This window comes from Rhipicephalus microplus, chromosome 9 (assembly GCF_043290135.1).
Source record: "Rhipicephalus microplus isolate Deutch F79 chromosome 9, USDA_Rmic, whole genome shotgun sequence".
NCBI lineage: Eukaryota > Metazoa > Arthropoda > Arachnida > Ixodida > Ixodidae > Rhipicephalus > Rhipicephalus microplus.
Window position 1 is genome coordinate 130,035,879 of NC_134708.1, and position 24,109 is coordinate 130,059,987.

The 24,109-nt window shown below is 44.2% G+C and overlaps 1 protein-coding gene across 2 annotated transcripts in view; it reads left to right on the plus strand.

Annotated features, from left to right (window-relative positions):
• The window catches only part of LOC119163054 (uncharacterized), a 149,105-nt gene that overhangs the window by 18,235 nt on the left and 106,761 nt on the right, over positions 1–24,109 (plus strand). For both annotated transcript variants that reach the window (XM_037414988.2, XM_075874304.1), the window contains exons 4-6: positions 6,227–6,369; positions 9,413–9,506; positions 15,616–15,761. In XM_037414988.2, the coding sequence (XP_037270885.2) occupies positions 6,227–6,369; positions 9,413–9,506; positions 15,616–15,761 (383 nt within the window). The remainder of the gene's footprint in view (positions 1–6,226; positions 6,370–9,412; positions 9,507–15,615; positions 15,762–24,109) is intronic.

Sequence of the window (24,109 nt, forward strand, 5' to 3'; positions counted from 1 at the left end):
TATATCGCCAGACGTTCTTTGTAGTAGGCCGGATAATTTGTAGGGCGGGTGGTCATAGTTTCGTCAGTGGAACTGGCAGTTCAAGGAGTAGCGAGTTTTTTTCGAGGAGGCCAAGGGATGCCAGGTGCTGCCATGCGTTGCATGAGGGCGGCGGCGATGGCGAAGCTAGATGCATCCATGAAGGGTACCAAGGGTGTGTCTGGCACGGGATGGGTGAGGAGTGTGGCGGTGCAGAGAGAGGCTTTGCATTCTTCAAAGGTTTTCGGTAATGTCGGTGTCGACGTGATGGGTTGGTTCTCTCGTAGCCCAGCCAAAGCATCGTGGATGTGCGCCTGGTGTTTGGCTCCGTGTGGCAAGAACTGCCTGTAGACGTTCAGCATGCCGAGAAAACGGCGAAGCTCTTTAGTGGTGCGGGGTCGAGGGTAATTTTGCAGGTCGGAGATGGCATTAGGGCAAGGGCCAAGTTCCCTCAGATGAAACTTCATGGCCGAGGAAGTGGACAACGGAAGCGCCTAGCGTGCATTTTTAGATATTGACGAGTAGAGTGTGGTCATCAAGGCTTTTGAAGAGCAGATGAAGGTGCCTGTAGTGCTCTTCGGCGTCCCTGGAATATACAAGTATGTCATCAAGGTAGACGAAGCAGAAGTTTAGGCCGCAGACCACTTCGTCGATGAAGCACTGGAAGGTTTGTCTAGAGTTCTGCAGGCTGAAGCTCATGAAGAGAAACTCGAACACCGAAGGGTGTGGTGGTAGCTCTCTTCGGGACGTTATCCGGATTCACGGGTAGCTATGTGTAAGCCTTCACCAAGTCTAGAACGGAGAACATGGGGCAGCCATGAATGCGATGGGCGAAGTTCTGTACGTGGTAGACAGGGTACCTGTATGGGATCGTGTGCGTTGAGGGCGCGGTAGTCACCACAGGGCCGCCAACCTTCGGTCTTCAAAACAAGGTGGAGTGACAAAGCCTATGGACTGTCAGAACGGTGGACGATTCCTTTGTGGAGCATGGCCTCAAACTCTGCTTTGGCTATGCGCATGCGGTCTAGGGCAAGGCCGCGGGCACGGCAGAAAACTGGCAGGCCTGAAGTGGTCCGGATGTAGTGCACGGTGTTGTGCTGCACCTTGCGAGGCAGTTCACTGGGGTGCGTCAAGCCGGGAAATTCGGCGAAGATGGCATGGTACGGCGAGTGATTTTTAACGCCTAGTACTTTGATGCTTGGTTGTTCGCTGACCTGGTGAGGAATGTCCCGTTGCCGTGTCTATGAACCGGTCGTTGAGGCAGTCTTGAAGGGGGTTGTAGTGAGCCAGAAAGTTTGAGCTGATGATCGGCTCGGCGACATCGGCGATGAAAAAGTTCCAGTGAAGGTCGCGGCATAGGTTCTTGAGCTGGATGTGCAGGCGCAGGGAGCCGTATGTCTTGATTGTGGATTGGTTCACTACGCTGAGCTCGAAAGATGTTGGTGTATGAGGACTTCGAAAGTGGTATCGCTGGTACCAGCAAATGTCGAAACCGCTGTCGACCATGTAACGCTGCTTCGTGAATTGGTCAGACAAAGATGCGACGGCCTTCAGGTTGGCAGCTCGCAGCCGTCTCTGCAAGCTGCTGTTGGCCTTTCTCTCGTGACCAGTGGAGCAGGGTGGTTGACACTGTTCCCAAAGCGTCGATTGAATTGAATTGACTTTATTTCTTCTGTTTATAACAGAAAGGAAGAAGAAGCTAAATGCCATGTGGCCTGATAAAGGCTTCTGCTCCTACGACAGTTCGGCACGCAGTCCATACATAGCGCAAGTCAATACAAAGTATACTGTACAGACATATTGCATTGAATAGTCACGAAATTAAAGGAACATGTGTACGAAAAAGTAGAAAAGCGAGAATAAACGCGTTATGTCTGCAAAGAAACAACAAAAAAATGTTACATAATACACTGATAGGTCATTTCACCCAAGTCAACAATTAAAATTTGCAATTAAGACACGGAAATTGAACATACATGCAGCAGCTTTGTCAGACAAACTTAATATTTTGTGAAATGAGCCATGTTTTAAATGATTTACTTGACGCTTCCATAACTTCGTTGTGAAATTCGTGTATTCTATTGAGTAGTCAAGGCGGTTGGTAACTTGATGGTAGAAAGTAGATGGTAGCTTGTAACTTGATTGTAGAAAGTAGATGGTAGCTTGTAACTTGATGGTAGATGGAGTAGTGAAGGTGCTCGAAGGTAGAAACAACAACCGTTCTTGACAGGCTGCTGCGATGAGGTGGTTTGATGGTCTTGGGTTTGCCAGTGGTGGCTTGGGTGCATCACAAAGTGTTCGCCTAAATGTTGTTCAATGGATCTGAGCTGCCTATTGATTTTCTTGATGCGGCGCACAAGTTCTGTGGTGTTCGGTGCAATGGCAACAGCCTGGATGGAGGGTGATGGCTGTGGCAAAGATACCTTGATGACGCGATTAGCAATCTCGGCAAGCTGATGGAGAGGTAGTGTTGGCTGTGCCTGCAGAATGGCCTGGATATGTGATGGAAGTCGTTACAGCCAAAGTGGTCACGGGAACTAATCTTGCACATCCATGTTACCGACAAGAGCATGCATGTGGCGAAGAAACTGCGAAGGCCTGCGCTCGGCAAGTTCTACTGACTGAAGTTGTCGCACCTGCTAGTCATAGTGACAGGCGGCGTATAAGTTCACTATTGAGGTGTTCATAAGGGTTGGTTGTTGCTGGGTTGATGAGGACGTCCCGAACCTGGTTGGCATAGCAGGCGTTGAGGCGGGCAACGACAGTCATAACGCGTTCGGTGTTGCGTGATGCATGCCAGGGGAAATTGGGCCTCGACTTGGTGGAACCATACTTCGGGCGAGTTCGTGCAGAATGGTGTAAAGTTGAAAGAGCCTCTCCAGATGCCATTTGCAGAGATTGTGAGGTCTTCAGCGGAGCCGCCAGGCACGAGCAGAGTTGAGGAGTCGCTGCCAGGTTGATGCTGCACGGAATAACTGCGTTGGTGCGGCCGTTCCTGAAGCTATTGCCCTTGTTTCTGAATAAGCTCGTGCTCGGTGGGCAGCTGCCTCTGTAGTTGGGCAAGCCATTGTTGTAGGGCCTCTTGCTCGTTCATGGCGTTGCGTTTTGTTCAGATTCCGAGTTACTGTTGACAGCAGGACGGATCCCAGCATGAAACATAACGACTTTTAATAATCTGGTAGCAGCAGCGAGGCAAACATGCCAACGCTGCGCTCGGTCGGTTTGGCAGCTTGGGTTTTACAGCCAACAGTAGTGACGTAAGCCTCCGGCATAACTGCGGTGACGCTGTTTTTTATCGGAAGCGTGTTACAGCAAGTGGCCATGTCACGCCGGGCGATCCAGTGACTAGATGAAGGCCACGTAGGTTTGTGTCCAGTGGTTGCAAAATCCTCTTTGTTCGAACTAACCATCATGAATATGTTCATACTAGCCAAATTTTTTACAATACAGCAGCAGCACCAAAAGTTGTATTATACACTGCCTGCAAGAGATATATGCTTGTTCTTGCAGTATCAAAACAAACAATACAGTAAAAGTTATGACTATTTGAAAATGAACACTTCTTAGAATTAAATTTGTGTAACACTGAGCATATCTTAATAATCTTATTCTTCAAAGAAAGGTGTAGAATTTCGTCAGTTCTAAAGTACAGAGCAGCACCTGTAGCAAAGTAATATGTGTTTTAAAAAAAGGCCCTTACCTCTCTTTATTTTTTCATAACTGTTGTCGGTCGAGGAGGTCTACCATCAGACCTAATGACAAAACAACCTTGAACAAGAAGCCTAAGCGAGGGCAACTTTGAACAAGAAGCCTAAGCGAGGCGTGGGCCTGTGCTGGCCAGAGTTGTACAATAAGAAAGTGCTACAGCTTACTTTGACACATTTCGCACTCTAAAGCCACTTTTCATATGCCTCTCTGACACACTTAGCAGCTTGATGGCACCACTGTTCCCGACTTACAGTCGTGTATCTCCCAGATTTGTGTAAGCCATTAAATGATTGTAATTGAATTGGTACAAAAAATTTAAAATGATTATGTGGGTCAAAAATATGCTTTCCCACGGATAGCCATCACGCAAAGCTGCACACCAACAATTATTTTTGTGAAAGGCGTACTTTTCTACAATATTTACCAGAGGGAACTCTGGCACTGAGATCGTTCAACCAACATAATGATGGGTAGTACACAGATTTACCTAGTCTTTGTGCTTGCTGGTGTCACACACTTGCAGGTTTGTTTATTTTTATTTTGGTTTTGCTTCAAACAATAGGACTGTTGTGAACTTTCTGAGCAATTTTAATTGGCCAGGAAAGGAATGGAAAATTTGCAGCATATCCACAGAGTAAACAATAAAGTTGTTACCAACCAACCAATCCTGAGAGTGGATGATGATGAGTGAGGTGAAGTGTCCTTCAATCTGTCCGTGCGACAGTTCATCCGTGCATCTTTCCGGGCATCTCCTTGCGTCCGTCCATGCGTGCATATGTCCGTCTGCCTGCCTGCCTGCCTGCCTGTCTGTCCGTCCGTGCGTGCATCCGTCCGACCGTGCGTGCATCCGTCCGTCCATCTGGTGAACACTTAAAGTACGGCCATCTTGCATCTTTTGAATCTTTGCATCATATATTTGTCATATACAAATATTCATTATATCCAGCAAACATTCCAAGGACTAAATGAGAGGTGGCTAACTACTACTACTACTACTACTACTACTACTGCATGCATACATACATACATACATACATACATACATACATACATACATACATACATACATACATACATACATACATACATACATACATACATACATACATACATACATACATACATACATACATACATACATACATACATACATTACATACATACATACATCGGGGATGTACAACCCACTGCTTAAAGAGCTTCGCCCCTAAAACTGCTGAACTTAGTTCTGTGACAAAGCATCTCCTGGTGGCACTAATGGCACAGCACACTGACCCATGCCCCCTTGACCCCCCCTCTCAAAAGGCTTTCTTTTACCAAGGCATACAGATCACGAAATGACACTCAAACACATATGCCTGCACCGCCCCCACTTTGGATGAAGGTGGTGCCCTGTCCTCACCCGAAACAAATTTCTGCCTCTTGGAACTGGGAGAACAAAGATTAGACAAATCCATGTACTTCTCATAATTTGCATGCTGGCTGAAGTGCCGTATGTTGCAGCTGCCATAGACACTAGTGCCAGAGTTTCCTATAGTGTATCTATAGGAAACTCTATGGCTGAAGATATGCGTGAAGGTGCAGATTGTTGATGCCATCTACGTAAAAATGAATGTTTGTACTCATTTGGGTGGGCATACAGAGCAGACTTGTCAATATAATCGCAGGAATTTTTGTTTTGGAGTTTTTTTTTTTCAATGTTGAGTGTCCCCCTTGTCTCTGGGTGCTGGCCCTCAAGTTTGCTTCACTGCACTTTGGGGCAATGTGAATATGTGGTAACCTTGGAGAGGCAACATCGTTTTGATAGGCATCCGTGGCTTTCTGCAGAGCCTCTTCTAATGTATTGGGAAAACAAAAGATGACTTGTTCAAAAACACTTTTACACGATAAAAGCAGGTAGCAAATGCTGGTGGTAAATTTTTGTTACGATTATTTTTATAGTAGAAACTCCTATCCGAACAATGAAATTTGAGCCTAACATTAGCTTAACTTGTGCATTTGGCTGTTCACTATTCAAAAAGTATATGGTTTGCTTTTGGCCCTACTCAATGTTTGTTCGATTTCATCTGAAAATGTACTGTTTGTACATTCCATGGTCACTGGAGGTCACCAAAAGATGCCTTCGGCCTGCAGTGGGTGTTAAAAAAAAAAGGATTATGGCAAACTTGTCTGTCATGGTGGTGTAGTGGTTAGGGTACTCGGCTGCTGACCAGAAGGTCACGGGTTTGGTTACCGCTTTGGCGATAACATTTTGGTGCAGGCGAAATGGTTGAGGCCTGTGTGTTGTGCGATGTCGGCGCGCGTTAAAGAACTCCAGATGGTAGAAATTTCCAGAACCTTCCACTACGCCTTCTCTCGTAATCATATTGTGGGTTTGGGATGTAACTCTTCAGATATTACTATGATGGCGAACTTCCGCAGTTCTTGCTTACAAATGTGGCAAGCCAACTTGTGTTGTGCATGCCTCTGTGTTTTAGAGCGCTCTCATGTAAATACGCAGGCACTCCGCCTCCTCCACTGCCGGCTCTTGGGGAGTCTGTCATCACCAGGGAATCCCCAACGACTGACAGGGTAGCATTGGATGCCTCGCCCACAACAGAAGCCACGTTTGCCATCTCTGATATTCTGCCTGCGGAAACCACGGTGATGCAAACAAGTGTGACTTTGCAAATTAGAAATATATCTGGATCAGACATTACGTACTTGTTATCGTATGAATTGCATTTTGCTATTTTTTTGACTGGTGAAGGAGAGACATTATGTTTCAACATACAGCGGGTGAATTCAACCATCTCTGAACTCGCCTTGTATTAATTTGCAAGAATGTCTTAATTAAACAGGCACTAAAGTGATGCAATAAGTTAGTCTTGAATGATAAACTGTACACCGTTAGCCGCAATGGTGATGTCAGGGAATTTAAAAATGTTATTTGTATTTTTCATCATTTTAGTTCAACGAAATTTTCTGGGAAATATATGCCGAGTTTCTGGCTTCCTTAAAAGAATGAGACCATCATTTTGCTGAGTACGAGTTATGCAGGCATTGACAGACACCGCTCAAATCTATTTATCGTGCCCCGGCGACTGCTATAGGAAGTTTAAAGGAGGCGTTAGCACCTGCATTTTCTTTTTTCGTTTTGTAGCTAGCCTAATGTGTTCTCGTGATTTGGATATTGTGAAAAAGTATTTTGCTAAACTGAAAAGAGTAGTTTTTTTTTTTTAAGCATCGTTTCAAGAATCGTAACGCTCGGCCATGTTTTGATGGGTTCTACTTCAAATTTCAATATTTTTTCAAATACATTCAGACTAGATTCCAGGGCTAAAAATTGTGGTCTGCAGCTTGACTGAGGCCCAGAAACCAAAATCACTAGGCAGGGCTGGAATCAATATGTTTTCCAGTTTTTTATATTTCTCTTTATTGTTCTTGCTATTTCTTTCTGTTCTCTTTTTCTGTTTCTTGCCTGATTACGCTTCCAGTTTTTACTATATGGGGTTTGTGTTGTTGCGTTTCCCTAGCCACATTACTAGTAACGTCCACACGCACACTTCATGTCACTCTGCCTGAGGGAGCTTGAAGAACCCGAGGAATGAGACTTCTTCGTGGCACAAGCACACACTCAATATGCTGGCTATGCTATATGTGTTTTTGCCTGCATCACGCCAAGCAACGATGACAGCATACAGCAGGCTGGCCTCTAAAGTGCTTCGCACTAAAAGCATGTGCAATACATTTAAGTATTTCTTAATTGGTGTGGCTCGCTCCAACGTGTACAAAGCAACGACCAGTCGCCTTAGCTTTGTTGTGACCGTGTCCATCACCTTCTAACAAAATATTAGACATATGGCTCATTCATTGATAGCCCATCAACAGCATTGTCTAGTGCACACAATGTTACCTTACACATGTGCTGAGCTGAGTTGGCAACTGCAGCCATTGAACTGCTAATCCAGCCAGCACAGCCAAATTTTGGTGGGTAGCAGGACGTAAACTGCCCTTAGGTGCGTGCGCTTATGTACATGTAATTTTTGGTGAGGCTTATCTACGAGCAGTGAGTGGTTTACAACTTCGAGGTGTTGCTGCAAAGGCACGTCTTGTGACAGTATCAAACAGCATTGTGACCAAGAATTATTTTTTTTCTATTCGGCGACAGTAGAAGGTGTATTTCATTGCCCATATGTGATGAAATCAACAGACAATGACACTAAGGAATGTATATGAGAGATTATATGTAGAGATTGTAGCAATTATAATTGTAAAAAATAAAAGGTCCGGGACAACTAGCCACCAATAGAGACCAATTTTTGACCTTTGGGTAATGCATTTGACGGTCTACAAAATCGGCTATGGTGGTGATGGCTTCTCTCCTGTCCACTTTATTTGGTGTCTATGAGTATGCAAACTTTGGAATGCTAGTAAGTGCCACTTGTCGCCGTGACGGCAAGTGTGGAATGTCCCTTCTTTTTTTTTTATGCCAGATTGCGTCCTACAGCACATGATGAATAGAGGTTGCATTTATAGGCTCTAAAAAAATCTGGTTTTAGGTGCCAGAAATTGGCAGGAAAAACAAAATTTTAGGCCCCCAAATTGTAAATACAGGCACAATAAATTTTTACAAAAATTCAAATTTTTGAACAAATATGTGCGTGACCTGTGTTTGACAGGAAAGCAAAAAAAAAATGTTTTAGTTTATGCTGGTAAAAAGGCTTCTATAGTTTGGCATATCCCTGAAATTTTTTTTCAGCAGCATTTGCAGAATATGGTCTCTCCTTTCATTGTTCAGCATGGCGAGTTAAGTGTCCTCCGTCAAATAAACGCACTCCTGCGTCTTTTTGTTTTCAGCATGGCTTAGTAAGGCAGCACAGGAACAAATAACCAGACTGGTAATAGGCCATAAGGGTCTTTTAGACTCTTATTAACAGTGTCTAATTGCACACGTTTAATTTCTCCTCTGTCTGTGTACATCTTAAAGTGCCTCTCACGAGGTTCGCGCATTTCGAGCTGGCAAGTGTAATGGAAGCCCTAGGCACTGGCGATCGCGTCTGCCAACATTTAAAATGTTATGCACCTTGGAAAGAGGTGAAATGTTCGACTGAACGCCGCTTGCCTGTAATCTCGCATGCGCGCCCCAGCATGGTTGAGGTGACTTATACAAGGAATGTTTCTGCGTACCTTATAGTAGAATGTGACACTGCAAAAATTATTTGAGGAGGCATGTGTAAATTGTGTAATCTGTTGCTTGAATAGAAGTAGGAAGGTAGATACAGGTATTGTAATGTACAAATGGAATCTGTGCGCAATATTTGTATCAGTATGACGCGAGAGTAAGCGGTCTGCATTTCGTTTGTGTTAATGTTCTCGCCGTTCTCTCTTCGTGCAGACTGTTTCATTCTTCTTGCTGTTGGAAAAAGACAGGAATGCACTGCGGTCTCATGAAATGTGGAAAGTGTGTGCCCAAAAATGGTTAACAACGTGAAGGAAAATTATGCATCCATGCTTGGAAGATGGCATCGTATGTGACTGAGGGGGGCAATATTAGCTCCCATGTTGGTATTTGTTAGGCTTTTTGTAAACGTTCCTGGCATGCTTCCCTCGAAGTGACAATCATTTTCAATGCAATGCAGATAATGCCAAGGCCACCCCTCATAGCTAGAGTGATTGACCACAGTTTTTGCTTTTGGCTGTGCAGGCTTCGTTGGCCAAGATGGATGCCATTATAATTGGGGCAGGATCGTTGGAGCAATCTTCCAAAAGTGCAGCGCTGGCCGTCGGGACTCTTGCTTGTGAGAAATTTTCCCACTATACCATTTCGGTAAGGCACAACAATGTTGTGAATAGGGGATACTCAAAATGTACCGCACCATCTGTTGGGAAACCCAAAAATCTAACATGTTTTATTGGGCTTGAAAACAAGCTTTTCAAGTACTAGCTGCTGTTTTATTTTCGTTTTGTGATGACTTCTCAATGCTTTGTGCACTGTTCAGGCAGCGAGGGAGCCCTAACAATGGTGGGAACAAGGTAGCGCTAATAGTGTTTTATAATGATATATGTATTTTAAAACGAAAAACCAATATCATGCTCACACGACAGAGCGTGGTGGATCAGTAGCTTGTTAGCATTACAGATTGATAAAAGCGATCAACTCATGCAGTTGAACCAACTTATGACATCAGATATGACAGTATATTTGTTTTAATTAGGCTTGTGGAAATATTTGTATGCTCTGAGTATTCGAACAAATAATACAGTATTTGAATTCAATTCAATTTGAATTTAAGTGATTGAAAATTTCAAAGTACTCGAAATGAACGAATAGGTGTTTATTAGTCCGCATGTAATTCCTTTGTAACGGTGGTTTTGCTGCAGTATAGGGGTGCTTCACCGCGAATAGATTTGTCTAGAGATGCCTAGTGTTTATTCTCTCAGGGGGGAATACAATGGAGATGTTTTGCTGTACAAGGTTATAAGTTTGAGAGTCGCGCCTCCTCTTCCATGAACACTTACACTCTGATCAGAAGCGCACGTACGCCACTAGAGAACAGCATTTCAGCATTACGGAGCGGTGCACCTTTTGCAGCTGCTGTTTTGATAAGTTTCTAAGCATGCAGAACTCCAATAATGTGTTCTTGTTGATTTGTGATGGCACAGTGAAGTTCGCTGACTGTTCAGCGCTGGATGATGAAAGAGACAGCTGCATTCTCTTGTTCTACAAGCTCTGCCAAGGGCTCAGCCTCTTCGTGGCCTATCCTTTGAGATGATAGCAAATGATTGTACCCCCTCCCTCTTCCTCCTCCCCCAAAAGGTGGATGCGCTCGCGGTTGCACGCCAAGCAGTATGAGTATCCCCTATTAGTGTACTGAGTTATTACGAATGTTGAAGTAAGGGGTAGGTGATCCTTGAAGGAACCAGTTCCTTGAAGTAATCAGTTGCTTGGAAAAGTGCCTCATTATTGGAAGGTGTCGTCTTGGAAATTGACAGTTGCATAAAGTTTTTCATCTATGCTAAATAAGAGGTACAACAATATGGCACTGACATAAAATGGAGTATTTTCTAGGGGAGTGTGCACATATATGAACAAACTTGAAATATTTTAAATAGTTCCTTTGTCTTTCAGTGACTGCTTTTCAGGTCATATTGCCGCTATACTTATATCCAACCTTTGACATCCCATGGGCATAGTAGCACAGTCATACCTAAACCTTGGTAGTGCCTATAAAGTAGAGAAGTAACTTATTCATGGAGCTTTGTGTAATGTGAGGAATATTAGGCTGTAAGCATTATTTCGTGCTAAAATATAAACTCAGCTGTTCATTGTTTTATTCAGCTGGCACATGGAAATACTATTCGATGCTTGTTCGGTTTGGTCTTGAAGTGCATGATGTGGGTGCACCTAGTATTACCAATCGGAGATCGCTAGTGGAGCCCTTCGTCTTGCTGGGGCTGTAAAAATGGGACGGTGGCAAATTTTGCCCGCCGTTTTTTGCTCCTTGCTTATAACTTATGTTACACACTAACCCTGTATTGCTCAGTCTCATTTTAGATGAATGGGAGTCACTATGTCAGGCTAATTAAAGGGGCCATGACACAGCCACCTAAACATTTGTAGTTGTCGGTGAAGTAGAGGGTTAAAGATATAAAAGGGGATCGTAAAATAATATTTCAATGCGAAACAAGCCCTAGAAGTCTCTGGCTGTTAGCCCCACCCACCGCCGTCATGTTGCCATGGATGGTTGACATCGTATGTAGCAAGGAGCAGGACTGTCGTCTTCTACCGAAGTGTCAGCGGCTGCAAATTGTTCAATTTCAATGACCAGCTGAAAAATGCTAAAACATTTCGCCACGGGACAATACCGCTCGCCGGAATGTAGTCGTTCGAACTTGAGCTTCGTGCTACGTCACAGCTCTTTAGGGCTCCAGTGTTGCCAGACTCCAGCCACTCAAGTATTTACAAAAGTACACAGTTCTAAACACTCAGACCTCACTATAACAAAATTGCATACTGCGTGAAAATAAGTTTGTTCAATCCAAAAATTCGTTACCGTGAAATGGGATTACTTTGTGACAGATTTCGCACGTTTTCCTTCTCGTGCCAGAGAATTATCAACATAAAGGCGAATGAATTATGGCAGAACATTTCCAAAACGTTCCCTCACATGAAGGAATGTTCTACAAATCCACATTTTTATTACAAACAGCGATATTCAGGTTAAAAACTGTCGCAATATCGCCCCATCGTGTGGGGCAACTTTGTGACAACATTGTTTCTGGCTGAATATGATAGCAAAAAAAAAAAAAAAAAGCTGGCACAAAGTTACCACATTAAAAGTTTATTTGAGCTATCTACAATTGGTTTCTGCTCTAGCAACGTTACAATTCTATGAAAACTTGTTCGGTAAATGTACCTCCTAAATCAAGATCTTTTACCTCAAAGATGCCCCATTTGCCTACTGGCCTAGGGAATTCAATTGAGTACAGAATTTCTTATTTTGAGTACAAAATTGCGTCTTCGCGGTTCACCCATCTCCAATTCCTTTGTGTCCTTTCCATAGTGCTGACGATGTGCCTGTCAGGTTCGACTGCCGTCGCTCTTTCCTGGTAAAGTTGTCGTCCGAAGTTTATTGCGACGAAGTCATCATTCTTGACGTTTCTTTCTCCGGAGCCCGCGCCATAGGTCCTCAAGACGTTGCTAGTATTTGGTATCACGAAAGTGGTAGGAGTGTCCGTTTCAGATATATTGCCAAGACTTCCGGAGAGTACCTAGGAATGACTTGTACCTCCTGCCGAGCACTTTTTGTTGTTGCCATGCTGACCATCTGAAGACGATTCGTTGTCACTGCTTTCTTCTACGCTGTTGTCCTCAAAAGGAGACCTCTTCTTGGATCATATAGGTCTGATACCGCAGGAAGAACTGCCCTTCTTGGAGTAACATTGCGACAGTAGGCGTGTCACAAAGTTACCCCACGAAGTATCATTTCAGTTTCCTTTCTATAACCTTAGACAGACATGACTTAATTAAATTCAGATTAGTTTATTTCAGCCTACATATGAACTATCACAAGTAGATACCAGTTCTTGCTGTTTTTCTCGTGGGGTAACTTTGCAACATTTGGCGTGTCACAAAGTTACCCCGTGAAGTATCAACATTTCAGTTTCCTTTCTGTAACCTTAAACGGACATGACTTGATTAAATTTATATTATAGTTTATTTTAGCCTACATAATAACTATCACAAGTAGATACCAGTTTTCGCTGTTTTTCTCATGGGGACGGGTCGAGCAAACAAAGTTTATGGTGGTTTAAGAATGCGTGCCAAAACACCATTCAACATGTCGGCTTGTAGAGTGGCTACGTAACATGGAAACTTTGGCAGGCTACCGCTAGGTCACTTGACATGTCAGGTGAGCTTTTCGAGCGGCCTATTGCTTTTCGGCAGCGCCTTGTCATGGCAAAAGATTTAAAATACAGAAACCGAAGTGAGTGCCACAAAGTAATCCCTCTAGCCACAAAGTAACCATTTTAGGGTATAAAGCTTTAGTTCTTACACTATATTTATTACATGACTATTTTTTATTTACTTCGTTAGAGCCAATATTTTGCTATATCTGGCTTTGTTATATGGAGGTGTTAGTGTATATCCATCCGTCTGGTATGAATTACGGTCCACTGCCTGTAAATGTGTCAAATTCGCATGGAATGATTCCAAGGCACTCAGTATTAAAGTTAAGGAATGTGTAGTTTTTTTTGTGAATTTGAGTAGTGGAGGGGGATTAAATTCCTAATTATTGTGCAACCAGTTAGTTTTAGTTCTTGCATAAAAATAACCTAATATTAGGCTTAAAATGCATGCACAGTTTGTTTTTTAGTTGTATTCATTTTGAGTGAAGAAAAAATATTTTTGACGTTGCATTTTGAGTGAAGAAAATATACTCTTGACGTTAGTCCTTAAACATGGCCTGTCACACCATTGTTGAACAATACGCAGCACAGTAAAGTTAAATTACCGCTAGCTGTTCACGTGGGAGGTGGGCACAAATGTGCACACTGCATTTCAAGTCGTTTGAAGAGACTCTGGCATGTGACATAACATGATTGATTGCTTTATATGTGGGGTTTAACGTCCCAAAACCACTATATGATTATGAGAGACGCCGTAGTGGAGGGCTCCGTAAATTTCGACCACCTGGGGTTCTTTAACGTGCACCCAAATCTGAGCACACGGGCCTACAACATTTTTGCCTCCATCGAAAATGCAGCCGCCGCAGCCGGGATTCGAACCCGCGCTCTGCGGGTCAGCCAAGTACCTTAGCCACTAGACCACCACGGCGGGGCGTGACATAACATGACTTCGAAGTTGATGTGCTCAGAGTACACACCGCCGCTGAAGGGTCCTGGACCAAATGCTCTAAAAATTTCACCAGCTTATTTGTGAATGCACAAGCATTAGCTAATGTAATACAAATTATTAGGCTTGAGGGAATAGTGCATTTTTGGTTTGAAGCTAATTCGAAGCAAATATTGATTTTGGTCGGATAATTTTGAATCGAATTTGAATAGTATATATGACATATAAAGAAAAATAGGCATATTTATCAGGACCTAACTTACCCGCATAATATTTTTTTATTGAAGTAAAGCCTCTATGCAAATTCCCCTTTTTTTCATTCAAAGGAGGTCGAAATAACCTTGAGTAGTAGCAGGATTTGACTTTCAGTAGGATGCGAGTGATAACCTGTGAATTACGTAACATTCTAAAATTTATTATACATAGAGCATATAAGCCATCATAACAAGCTTTTATGCTTAATAAAATGAAGAATTCATTTGATTGTAAAAGGTTTGATAAAGGGGCCCTGCAACACTTTTCAAGTAGCCAGGGAATGAATTCACTAAAGAAGCTGATTGCCTCACGAATTCACCACCTCGACATTTTTAGAATGCGTCCAGCACGAGCATAGTTGCAAAGATTTGTTGCACGCTGCAATTGCATTTTCTCCTCTCGTCCCGACGAAAGCGCTGGAAGCTCGGCAGGGAGGGATGGCACGAGGAAAGTCGGACCTTCAGCACTTGTTCTCTCTTTTTTTCTTCGAATATGCAGCTTTTCAGTGCAAATGTGCGTATGCGTGCACAAGTGGCAGTCTCGGGAATGACTGAGCGCGTCATGCTCAAATCAGCCCGATACAATGGCGGTGACGAGGGATTTTTGAGCTTGTGGAGTCATTTACCAAGAGAAGAGAGCAATTTTTAGATGACTGAGATTTATTGTGAATTGCAGGCCACATGCGACACTATAACATTTGGCTCGCGTTTTCGCGGTAGCTTCAACTAGCGAGCGGCAGGGTTTTGTGACCATGCTCAAAAAGTGTTGCAGGGGGCCCCTTTAGATTTGCAGGGGACTTCCTGGCAGGGCGGATTTCCCCTGCAGAAGTGCATTCACGGCTTATCAACACTACATTGCAGTGAAACCACCTTTACAGGTGGTTACGTGCGGATTGATATACATCTACTTGTTCATTGCGAATATTTCGAAATATTCAATAATTTAAATTCGAATCGAAGCAAATTCTAATACTCTACTGTTTGCTCGAATATTCAAACCATTCGAATATTTGCACAAGCCTACAAATTATGATAAAAAAACTGGGTGTCATGGCCCCTTTAACAAGTGTTTTTTTTTGTTTTTGAAGTTGACACGGGATAGAACCAGTCTTGAGGCGTCGAATGCACCGACCTAGCCGTTTTTATGCGTATAGGCATACCTTACCACGAATGCGAGGTGGCAAAGTTAACAGCGCAGGGTGTCAGCACTTGAAGGTGTCGTTATGACTGCGCACGTGTCATGGTGTTCCTTGTGGTCCAAGGGACTCCTGTAAAGTGCCATTGAATTTCCTCCAGCCGAACCATTGCCGGTGCTTGGGGAGTCTTTCACTGTTGCGGGATCCCAGGCGACTGACACGGAGGCATCGAATGGCTTGGCCATGGCCGAGACCACGTTTGCTGTCATTCCGGATGCTCCCCCCGTGGAGACAGCAGTGAAGGAGGCAAGTGTTCTCCTATTTACTGATCAGAGGAAATGACTACTCTTGAATGACAGCTTCTCTACTAGATCTGAGTGAAACGTTTAGCTTGTGTGTTTTGCTGTACAGGTTCTATGAACATAGTTAGTTGCTTTTGTGACAGACCAAGTAGTATTTTTAATGCGATCAGGAATCATCGTAGAAGCTGGCTTTCCTGGAGTAAAATCTGCATCTAAGCAGGTAACTTCAGTGGAACGGTTGCAGTATTGAAGCTTTCTACGTAGCATGTGTAGGAGGTGCAAGCAGCCATAAATTGGTATATTCAGCCAATGCTGAAATAAAAACTGAAATGAGAACCATTTTTACATGGGAAACATTTGTATTCTTTCATTTTACGACAGTACATGTTGCCTTGAAAGTGGTAACATGAAAATAAGACCATTATATCTGAAAGTTTGTTATAGAGGTTCATTACACTATATCTATTTCAAGATATTTTTTATTTACTTTGTTATAACTAGTGTTTCGTTATATCCAGGTTCGTTATATTGAGGCTTGAGTGTATTGCCTACTGGGAAAAAAAGAAATTGTTAGCTCAAATCAACAGAAGGTATTTCTGCTCCCAAATAGCAAGTGTCACAGTTGTATTGAAAGATGAACGAGGAAACATTTTAGGACGTTTTAATTTGAAAAGTATGTATAAAAACTTCATAAAATGTGGAAGGGGCATGGTTAGATGCATCCAATCTGTGACTCTTGTCCAAGTTCCTTGGAAGTGATTTTTGTTAAAGCTGGGATACTTTGATGGTCTTTCTCACTTGTCGTGAGTGGTTCACGGTTGGAAATGTTTCTGCTGAAAACCACGTCCTACCACCTTAGCTTTGTTGCGACAGTGTCTGGCACCTTGCAAGAAAGTATTTGGACATAGGCCTTGTTCATGAACATGCAATGATTAGCACTAGATCTATGCGAATAGCAAAACTTTTGGCGCGAATTCGAATGTTGAAGTGCGAGTGGGAATTGAATATTCTTTGAATATTTTTGAACACTTGTAGGAAGTTTTTCGAATGGTTCGAAGCAAAATGGCAGAAAAAAAAAAGTTCCCAAGCATATTTTTACGAGATAGCAACACGAAAAAGTTCGGCGTGCAGCCGAACAGCGACACAGCGACAGCACAGCGACAGCTAGAACAAAGTGGTTTGTGTCACTGGTCTGTATACGGAAACGGTTGGCCAAAAAGAGGCCCCACTACGATGTCCCGAATTCTCCCGATCTGCACGAGCGTTAGGCTGTCACATGTGTAGAGGGTAAGGCACGCCGTAGGCGCCTTTTGATACTTGTTTTATTTTTGTCGCGTGTGGCTATTGAGAGGGAATCGTCGGTGTGGTGGCTTTATGCTGTCGTCTAGATGCAGTGGCGTGTGCCTGTCTTAGCGCTCATATGTGAAAGAAGCAGTGCTCTACAACGAGTCATACGTTTCCTGACACCGTAGATTACAGCTTAATATGTGGTACTTCACTGTAGCGTCTCTTCCCGTGCTTGAGCTGATTAGCGGCACCACTGGATAAATCGTCTGCCACATACGTGCGCTATAAAACTACAGTCAAGCACAGGAAATGTGAGGCAAGCTGCTTCCCACACATGATCAGAGGCAAAAAGAAGAGCACATGAAAGCACACGGACACGCATAAATCTAGATGTGACCACATTGCAGCACAAAGTGTTGGCTGATGTATTAGTGCCCTCACCAAAAAAGCGGCCGCAACTGTCAACTCGGTCCAGACGCAGACGTGCTCGTCCATTGACGGCAATGCAACTCAATGGGCCCCACCTTATTTTTTGTCCAGTGACTGTGTCTCTATGTTGGAATTGGTGTTTTTATTTTTTTTAATCAATAAACTATACTGTTTCACCCCTGTGGTTCACCACTACCAAAGCTACGGGGTGTAAGAAAACCACGTGCTTGCCCAGCAAAACACAGTCCCAGGTATAATTAGTGCCTTAAAATTGACAAGGGTTGACTAAAACTGGTGTTTGTTTGGTGTGTGTTACGCCACATCGATACGTGATATGTTTATTCTTCGCATTTACTTTGTACACATTAAATTATTTGTGTCAGCTACAGCTGGTAACTGTGTTTAATAATCAATATGGCAGCACCCATGCAGAAGCGACTGCCCGCTTCGATCAGAACTTGCTCTTGCTACATGCCCACTGCCCTGATAGCAACAAATGGTGAAATTATCCATTCATTCGCTGCATCAAGCATTAGGTACTTTTTCGTGGTGTCTGGGTTCCGGTTCCGGTTTCGGAACCAGTTGGCTGGCCCCTAGAGGACGTTGTACATATGTATATAAGAAAGGAGGTTGGAGGGCAATCTGTTTTCAATGATGCAGTGTATTGAAATAGCAAAAATGGCATTTCTAGATATCAAGGGAGCTTACGATAGTATGATTTAAGAAGACTTGTTGGAAATACTGAACACACTAGATTTGGAAGATGGAATAACTAATCCTCTAAAGGATATCTATAAAAGTAACAAGGTAGTTATCAAATGGGAAGAACAGGTATCTGAACCTATAGAGATACAACACGGGCTTCGACAGGTCTCTTGTCACCTTTGTTACTTTGTGCTGTATCTCCAGGGACTAGAAGCCAAATTAGAGGGCAGTCGACTCGGCTCCAGCCTCTTTTTTTCCAAGCACGGAAAACACGTTGAACAGTCATTACCAGCATTGATGTATGCAGATGATCTAGTATTAATAGCCGACGGCAAGGAGAATTTGCAGGGATTGATAGACATCTGTGGTAATGAGGAAGAGGTTAGATTTGAAGTTCAGCAGGGAAAAATCGGCAATCATGATTTTTAATGATAACAAAGGCAGTGAGCATAAGATACAGGAAGTCACGCTAGAAATAGTGGATAAATACAAATATTCGGGCGTATGGATAAATAACGGTGCTGAGTATCTAAGGGAGCACGAAAGATACGTAATGACTAAGGGCACCAGGAATGCAGCAGTAATGAAAAATAGGGGATTGTGGAACTGCAATAGGTGTGGCCTTGTGAGAGAAATTGGAGAAGGTGTCATGGTCCCGGATTTGACGTTTGCCAATGCGGTCTTGTGCATGAAATCAGAGGTTGAAGCAAGATTGGAAATTAAACAACGTGGCATAGGTAGACTTGCTTTGGGAGCACACGGGAATACCCCAAATCAGGGGGTACACAGAGACATGGGATGGACATCGTTTGAGTGCAGGGAAGCTAGCAGAAACATAGAATTTGAGGAGCGATTGAGAAAAATGGGAGAGGAGCTTTGGGCTAGGAAAGTTTTCAGTTACTTGTGCATGAAGAATGTTGGTCCTAAATGGAGGAAACGAACTCTAGAATTGTCAAGCAAGTATTTAGACAACAGCAGAATACCAAGCCAAAAGGAAACATCGGTTAAGAAGGTGAAGGAAACAGAGAGGGACATGTGGAAGATTGGAATGCTTACGAAACCGTCACAGGAGACCTACCGAACTTTTAAGCAGGAAATTGCAAGGGAAAAGATCTACGATGATTCTTGGGGTAGTTCTTTGCTCTTAGAGGCTAGAACGGGAGTGTTGCGGACCAAGATGTACTGAGGAAAAATGCGAAGACACAGACACGGTATGTAGTGTGTGTGGAGAGGAGGAGGGAACGGCTCAACATTTGATAATGTTCTGCAAAGGACTCCATCTTATAGTCGAAGATAATGGCGCCGAATCTTTCAAAGCATTGTGGTTTAGGGACAGTGAAGGGAAAATAGACTTTAAACTGGTAGAAATAACCAGGAGGAGGCTAACTGATTGGTGGCTACAACCGAGGCGCGAGTGATATTCAATCCATAAACACACAGTGATAGTACTTAACTTTACAGCTAGGTGGCGTGAGCCACCACCCGGTCTAAAGGGAACAGCTGGATACATCCATTCATCCTGATAGCATGCTTGTGTATATAAAAAGAGGTCCTGCTTGGCTACCGGATGCTGCGTACTTCCTGTTGGCCGGTGCTTCAGTGCCATACCCTGTGTTCTCAGTGCGGCGCGTCCGCCGCACGATACTTCATTTTGGCGTCGAGTTGTGCGGGTCCACGGACACCAAGGGACAGTGTGAGCATACTGCTTGCCGACTACTTCTGCTGTACTGCTCACCCATACTTTACCCCTGCATTTGGGTATTTCGGCTACTCAACAAGTTGGCTACAAGTTAATGTGCTGTTTCGGACGCTACCTTACGTTGCCTGCTGCGGCTGCTGCTCATCTCCCGTCGCTCTGTCTCTCCAGCAACATGAACGCCGCCATTCCACTCCTTGTTTTTTCTTCAGTGCCCCGGCGTTCCTCCAATGTCTTAGATGAAATGGCACGGCGTTTTGCAAGTTTACATCGACGCGGCGGCCCCAGAAGCAACGCCGGAGAGGAGGAAGGCATTGTTGCTCAATGTGCTTGGGCTGGAAGGACTGGATGTATAGTACAGGGCTGCTAACGAGCAGATGCAGCTTGACGGTGTAAAGCCTACCAGAGATGGTGCGGCTCGCGATGCGTATCATCAGGCCCTAGCCGTCCTCGACGCATGTTTGGCGCCGCCTGAAGACGCTGTCTGCGTCCGTGCCCAGTTCTGACGTGGGGTGCAGGAACCGGACGACACTGCTGTCCTGTTCATATAGGAGCCGAGTCGTTTGGTTGACACCTGCAGTTTCGGCACAGCAACTACGACGATGATCCAAGATGAGATACTTCAAGGGCTGTGAGACACCAACTTGGTACAGTCTTTCATCAGGATGGGAGACGCGTTTACTGTACAGAAGGCATTGGTCTATGCCAAGAAAGAGGAACGCGTTGCGCATACCATGTAGCAACTGACTACGCAAGTCAGTACAGTGAAGTGACGCAAGCAATGACGCTAGGCGTTGGTCCTCATTTACTGTCTCGCATGCAAGATCCGGCTCTACAGGGGCATGCTTCTTACCCTACTTCATCGCCACTCCAGCCGAGTGTCTGCTTCTGCTGCTGCTCGTCTCGTCACTGGGCGAATTTTCCGGGCTGCTCTGCGCGACGCCGGACTCGCAAAAGCTGCGGAAAGCAAGGGCACTTCAGCAAGATGTGCCGTTCGTCGGATGATTCGGCGTCTGCACCGGATGGGGAAGAAGGCAAAGGGCATACTGTGACAAATGCAGTCACAGTCCTCAGCGTGCAGGGAGCCGTCAATGGCGTTTAGTTAATGCGCTTTCCAGTACTTATCAATGGCGTCCAGATCGAATTGCTCATCGACACTGGAGCCGTTGTCTCACTGCTCAGCATCCAGGACTACCAGAAGCACTTTTCACAGGTCAAGTTGCTGAAATCGCACTTCATCATCCACAATCATTCTGAACAGGTGATTCGCAACTTGGGCTTCTTCCAAGCGTCTGTGCAATACCAGGGGAAGTCTGCGCCGGTGAAGTTTTTTATCACTGAGAAGGGCACGTCGCTTTTGGGACTTAACGCAATTCAGGCACTTCAGCTGGTGATTATTGGTGAGACTTTGACCTGTACTGCGGTTCAACCAGACGCTCGTGGAGTACAGGAGTCGTCGATACACCGACGGGATCACCGGCAGGGCCACGAGGATTCCACGAAAATTCAGCAACGCTCGTTCCAGCTGCCTAAGGAGGTGACCGACGACCTTGCGCGGCTCGAGGAAGCTGGACTACTAAAGAGGGTGAGGTCATTCGACTGCAATACTGAAGTGGCTGAAATGCATGAGAATCGCAGTGACTTTCCTAGTAGCGATGTTAAGCCGCATCAGTTGCCATTGTCTACCATGCTGCATCGTCCTTATGTAATACCAACATGACTGTTTTATAGCCGCGGGTGCATGCATAGTGTTTCTAACGGGCTTAAAGCGCATACAGTTCGTGTACGTGGTGTAGGCTGTCAAGTTAATGTAGTTCAGCCTAGTTCCAGCACTTAGCTCGAGTCTACTGTACAACATGTTATTGCATTATGTACGTCTGTTCCGGCACCAGTACAAGGTCCGTCTGTGGTGCCATGCCAGAGGTTGGCTACGTTGCCTTGCAATGTTAATGTAGATGAGATACAGGGCTTCATGCAGGCGTCTGGAGGGTGTTTACGCGAGTTGGTGGAGGCCGTTCTTTCATGCATACTACCATGCCATCTGCCGGAACGCCATAGGCCTTCAGACCATTCGAAGGTCATTATACTATGAATTCTGTATATTGTGACCGTTCTACAACAATGTTTAGGTATGCCTTGCATTATGTAATTTTATTCTAATGTCACACCGGTGAGGCAACATTCCTCCCGGAGGGGGAGAAGACATACTGGCATGCTCTGAATGGTGCAGGTTCATACAGTGTATAAAAATATCCTTTATCATTTCTGTAAACATTAGTGACTGGATACGTTGCGTTGCAGATTCCTAGTTGCCTGCATGCATTTAATTTTGTATACTGGTTTCATTCATTTATATTTAAGAACTCCTTTCTAAAAAGGGGGGGATGATGTTGTATAGTGGTTTTGGTTTTGGTTTCAATACATATGTTAGGGGCGCTATCCTGCTATATATATTGTGGCGCCTTGTGAATAAATGCGTCTTCGTGAGTGTCAGCTGGGTCATGGCTCCTGCTTTCTCCTTCTTCACGGCCCGCGCTTCGGGTGTCGGGCCCCTTTGATGCTCCGTGTGTAGCGTCCGACGCACGACATAAATTTTGTCGTTATTAGCGAAATATGCCTGCTAAGCCTAACGTGCCGAGGCAGTGCTTCGGCAGCGTCGCCTGACCAAGAATGCTGCATTTTCAACGGACGTGCAACCTAGCACAGCGTTTCGTGCCCGTCGGCATCTCCTTCCTTGGGAACAAAAAAAGAAATGAAAGAAGCTTTGCAGTGGGAAACCCAAAGAAACTCGTTGATGGAGAAGCAGTGCTACGAGAGTCACGAACAGCGTCAGAAACAGCCACAAAGTAAAGTTATCCTCTGGCATGAGTGTCTACAAATTTTCAGTTGACCAACGAATCCAAATCCATGCTTCAATTTCCTGGTGTGGTTGCTTGTTTCATAGTTTTACCGTATTTTTAAGTTAATAAACCAGTCATAATTTGCAATGAGCATGTAGAGACGATGCGGCAAGCGGACGCTGTGAAGACGGTGAGCAGACGACATGACACAGATGATTACATGTAGAGGGGCTAATCGTACTTCTTATTGGCCGAGGGGCCCTGTAGCCTCCACAGTGCTAATGGGAGCTTTTGAAAGAGTATGGCAATCGCTGAGAAGCCTAAGAGGCAGCTTTGCCACAGTACTAGTGTGATGAGGGGAAGCACAATAAAATCTAAAGGTGTCACTTTGTATTGCAAGTTGACTATTTTTATGCGGGAAGTTTGAATAGTTTTGAACGGTAAAATTTCCGTGCGAGTCTATTTGAATAGCAAACAGTATTTAAAAAATATTTGAAATTTCTAATATTTGCACACCCCGAAATAGCACCTTATCTAGTGCCCAGAGTTGTCGGGTTGGCTAAAAAATCTGCCTAGGTAAGGGACTGAGCTGCTCTAATCGATCTGCCGCAGACATATTTTTATGGCGGCTCAAAATGTTGATTCGCTCATGTGCTTACACATGCGCAAACTGTGGGCACTTGAAATCGATTGGGATTTGCTGCAGTGTTCTCATAGCAGTATTCAATAATAAACAGTTTTATAGACAATAGTCTTTCGTGGGATGCTTTAATGCAAAAAGTTTGGTCTGTATGTTTGTTTGTCTGTTTGTCAAGCAAAACGTTTCAAGTATGACTACATTTACAGCGCCCACCAACATTGCCCAGGTTTTTTCGTTAAAGCAGGTGCTATTGTCGATTTAAAAGCAAATGCTGCGCATATCTGAGGCTCTATGTCAACGTGCCAATATTCTACCGTGTGTTTCTTTATACTACAAAAGGCATACATAAGTACTGCTAAGAACTGTAACGTTTATTACGCTGCACTTACAATCCGACGCTATGCAGGAAAAGGAGTTTTTTACACTTTGCTAAGACGATACGGTGCTACAAGCTACTTTGATATCTACAAAATACGGCCTCCAAGTTTCGTTTTCTGAGATTACCGACAGATGGCGCTCATGTCTCGCGCAGTGCCTCCAGAAGCCCGGATATTCACAGATTTTCTCGTGCAAAACATCAAATAAATGTTTTATTCTGTTCACAATCCCCACATGGGAGACTACGGTTTTTCGACAACATTTGCAATCGAACAGACAGATATGGGGCCAATTGTTCTGTATAGTTTAGTAACAGTAAATAATGTCCTGCATTGTACGTATACAAAATGTGCACTGGGAAGCGTAAACAAGAATTT